The sequence below is a fragment of the Branchiostoma belcheri genome, unplaced genomic scaffold (assembly GCF_001625305.1).
Source record: "Branchiostoma belcheri isolate BF01 breed outbred unplaced genomic scaffold, Haploidv18h27 scaffold141, whole genome shotgun sequence".
Lineage (NCBI taxonomy): Eukaryota > Metazoa > Chordata > Leptocardii > Amphioxiformes > Branchiostomatidae > Branchiostoma > Branchiostoma belcheri.
The window spans coordinates 75,501-79,844 of NW_017802836.1; the positions used below are offsets into that span (position 1 = coordinate 75,501).

General features: G+C 37.0%; 1 protein-coding gene across 1 annotated transcript in view; it reads left to right on the plus strand.

The window, feature by feature from the left end:
• Positions 1-580: 580 nt before the first annotated feature.
• The window catches only part of LOC109464803 (calcium-binding mitochondrial carrier protein Aralar2-like), a 30,450-nt gene continuing 26,686 nt past the window's right edge, over positions 581-4,344 (plus strand). Inside the window, exons 1-3 of the mRNA XM_019761878.1 lie at positions 581-802; positions 950-1,006; positions 3,297-3,436. Coding sequence (XP_019617437.1) covers positions 770-802; positions 950-1,006; positions 3,297-3,436 — 230 coding nt within the window. The 5' untranslated portion in view covers positions 581-769. The remainder of the gene's footprint in view (positions 803-949; positions 1,007-3,296; positions 3,437-4,344) is intronic.

Sequence of the window (4,344 nt, forward strand, 5' to 3'; positions counted from 1 at the left end):
TCTTCCGAACCCCCCGAACCCCCCCTGGCTACGGGCATGCGAATATAATAGTATCTTTGACTGTACGTAAAACCGGGCATGATTTTGCAAATATACAACACTCTATTAATAGTAAAGGGGGTTTCAGTCTCAATATCTGCTTGGAGAATTTGCTTATTTATTCATTTAGCGCAATAAACCGATGTAAGTTACTTTTTGCATCCTTTGGGGCAGTTAAAACGACTTTATTGAACTTTACCTTACCCGAAGTTGATGAGCTTATCGATCATATATCGCGCGCAGGGGAACCCCTCACGTGAATGGGCAATTTTTTAACCAATCAGCGCGCGCTGTTCACGTGAACACGCACCGGCCGGGTATTACAAGCTGGGCAGGTTCAAATCTCATTTAGGGGCGACGTTCTTTAAATATTTTTAATTGTTGCATCTGAATATGAGTGTCATGCAAATTACTAAATCAATTATAAGAAATAGTATATATTGATTAGATTAAATATAAATGTTTGACGAAAATGTACAATTTAGTCCTGGTTATTTTCACTTACGTGACCTTACATGTCCTTACTTTTGGTACGTCCCAAACATCGACATTGGGGCATTCTATTTCAATATGGCACCTCCCGACGAGGTGAATATGCGTCGGATTTGGTGAAAATATTCCGGGATAACTTGAGTTTAACCTTGCATTGGCTGCTGCCTGCCTTCTCCGATTGACCATAGCTTTACGGATCTGTTTGTGGTGTTACTGAGGCTTGGTTGTGGGGGCCAAAATGTCGAAAACAGCCACGTGTGAAAGTGTTCTGGTAACAAATTTCTTTGCATGTGTGAACTAACTTGCCCTCTTTTTTTTTGTTCACTGCATGTTGCTTGATTATTTCACTACTAAGCACGACGCCAAAATATGATCTGCTTTATTTTTGTAAATTTTGCGGTGTTTTGGTGTGTTTCAGGGCTTGCCGGTGCTGAAGAAGGCCGACGTAGAAGACTTACGGAGTGTCTTTCTGAAGGTATGTCCTCTTGTGTGTCCGCTTTGGAATGGTTGACATGTCGACCCGGAAACTGTGTTCTCTAGGTCATCTACAAAACCGGAAGTAAAATGTACTTTGTCTAACCAAGGACATTGGTGTAACCTTAACATTTTGATGACCCTTTGAAACTCTGCAGAGCTGTATTTTGTAGCTAAACGTGTGAGATTTAAATCTTCTTTCTTTGTGCAAGATGTGATCAGTGTGTTTTGTTGTGGTGCCCCTCCCCCTTTTCGCATTCCTCACCAAGGGCAGGACCCGTCTATTTTAACATCAGGAAAAACACACTAAATGTTGTTATTCAACCCTACATTTGTTTAGTATTCATCTAAACCAAGCTGAGGTTTGATTTTGTTAATCTCCAAGCAGATCTTTTGATAGCTGCAAGACAACTACTAGTCAAATTTGCAAGACAGTATCATTGTCTGTATCCAATACTGGTAAAAAGAAGATACCACTGCATACATTATAAAATAAAATCTGATGAAAATGCCTAAAATACGTCAAAATAAGACAAAGTCTAAACCTGACTGCATGAAGAGTATGGTTTTGTAGCATTTCAAAGAGATAAAAATCATTGTAAATGTACAACCTAGAAGAAAAATCATGGATCATTAGGGTGGTACTAGTAATAGGCTACACCAATACGAGTCAGGTGTGTAATTACATGCATAGATATTGCAAGGTGTTAAAATTGGGCAAGATTTAGAAATTATCTGTATCTGTATAGCCGGTATAACCGCCTTTCGGCATAACACACCAGCTCAACTTACAGATCTACCCTGGTGGAAAATTGCAATTGGCCCCCATTTTCAAATTTCCAAGTAGCAAAATTGAAATACGTACATGTACCTTACAAATTTCATCCAAGTAACATGGCATTGTTTGTCCCAAGCCCTTTTTGTAGGTTGACTAAAACAGTAGGATATGTGGGTATATTTTCTTTAGAAAACAACTTGGGAAGGTTCTTCTTGTATAATTTCTTTATTCCGTATAACTTACTTCTCACTCAACAGGCAATGTTTGTAAGCCAATTCAGTCCTTACAATACATGTACTTAGATTGTAATTTGTTGGAACGTTGCCAGGTATATCTTGATATGCCTTCAGTGGCAATGCACAGTGTTTTGCTTAGAATTATCTTTAAAAGTTTGCGTGATGTTCAACTAAAGATGACGATTCAGTAACTGAAATTTATCATTATGAACTTTCAAAAAGTTTTCGGTATCTTCCGTAGCAACTATGGTTTCAACAGGAAATTCTTGGGGATTTAGGACTACCTGTTTGATAACTGTATGATGTAATGTCTGGTCAAAGGTCAATAATCAGCTAACATAACCTTTGTACAGACTTTATGTAAGGACTATACCATTGAAGAATTTTAGGCATGTTTTGCTAGGAAGATTTTGAAAAGTTTAACATTGGCATAGTATGATCAAAAGCAATCAATTACACTAAAAGATAGCTTCAGCCTAGAACTTATGTAGATAGAACTATTACAGCTACTTGTGTCTTGGAAGAATGTTCCTTCAAATTGCAGGTAAACTTCAAGGCAATTTGCAAAGATGTTTGATTTTAAGGAAGACTTTTTCAGTCCTACATTTTGCAAAGCATTTAGCCTTGGTTTGATTACTTAATAGGGATTCTGAATTATTAAACAGCAATTTTAACAGATCAATACTCATCGTCATAGTGACAATAAATCGTAAAATAAAGATTATTTCTAGGCTGTCAGTTTCAAGGACAGAATATATTGAGAATCTGAAAACTTGAATCTTTTAAGATATTGTCAGTCACTTATATTACTGCAGTGTTCAAACAGAACAGCAGAGGGCAATGTGTTACATTGTGATACAGCCTATCTTACAAGTCCAGCTTACCTATATCAGTTTATGTGCCTTGGGGTAATAACTTCAAGTAGTGTAATACTTGTTTCATTATAAGTCACAAGACTTGTACTTATCTTACTAACATATTCTGCGTGATAAATTTGATAGAAAAACTTACTGAAAAATTACACTGGTTTTCGGTTAATAAAATTTTATGAAAGAAACCAATCTTACAAGTTACACTTATGTATTTTGTAAAATAATATAACGTATAACACTGAAGTGAGTGATAACGACAACTGTTGTTTGAAACCTGTACGCCTGACTGTTGCGAGGGAAAGGCTAGCTCCTTGGCTAGGGCCAACCTGCCACTGAGGAAATTTAACCACAGCCTCACAATTTCTTCTCAGGGTCTAACTGGAACGTTAACTCTTTTTTTTCCAGTATGCCACAGTTGAGAAGGATGGGGAACATTACATGACCCCCCGGGACTTTGTCATCAAGTACCTGGGGATAGAGAAAGAAGATGCCGACCAGACAACTCTCAACTTACTGGCAGGGGTCGTCGACGAAACCAAAGATGGGTCAGTTATTAATTTATTACATTTCTTATTTTGCCACCACCTCAAATTACACAGAATGAACCCATACTCATAGCAGGGGTTTTTCTAAACTGGGGAACAAGGGCGCTGCGCCCTCATGTAACAAGCTAGCGCCCTCATATCAATTTTCAGATTGAAGCCTAGGTCTTTTTCAAAATTATCTTTTTCCAGTAAAAATACAAAAACAACACCACATAACAATGTATTCTAGCATTACAAACTATGTTACTCTCATGAAAATTCCAAAATCTTTCCACAAACATGAAAATTTAGCTCTAGTAGTACAAGTGTGAATGGAGTAAACATAGTTCATTGAGAACTTGCCCAAAGACTTACAAGTAAGCCTCCTTCATTTGCATACTATAGAACAGGCTCTGAAGTGAAACATGAGACCTGAGTTTGTAGCAGCTTGGATGAATGTGTTGCAATGTTTGCCATGTGAAAGGTTTGAGCTTGTGGCAAACCCAATGTTGTTATCTGGAGCTACTAGTAACAGTGTAAGTGTATAAAGGGTGATTTGCACATTGTGTGTACTGTTGATTGTACTTATATTTTATAAAGGAAATATGCAATGCATGAATAGAAATTTAGGAAAGATATTGACAAAAAAACATTGAATTATTTTAGTCTAACTATTCCTTCTCCTATTACATACATTATTAGTACTGGAAATTTGTATTGAGCATTGTATCTAGCATATTGTAAATTTTGTGCAAGCTAAAATAGCCTTTGAAGGTGTTGTAAAATCCAAGTAAACAGACCTTTTTCACAATAATAGTTGTTTATTTTCAAAGAAACATACAATGAAAGAGTTCAAATTTTCCCCCTCAAGTAGCCTCAAACTGTCCCATTTCAACTTCAAATTTTCAAAGGCTCCACATGGCATGGCG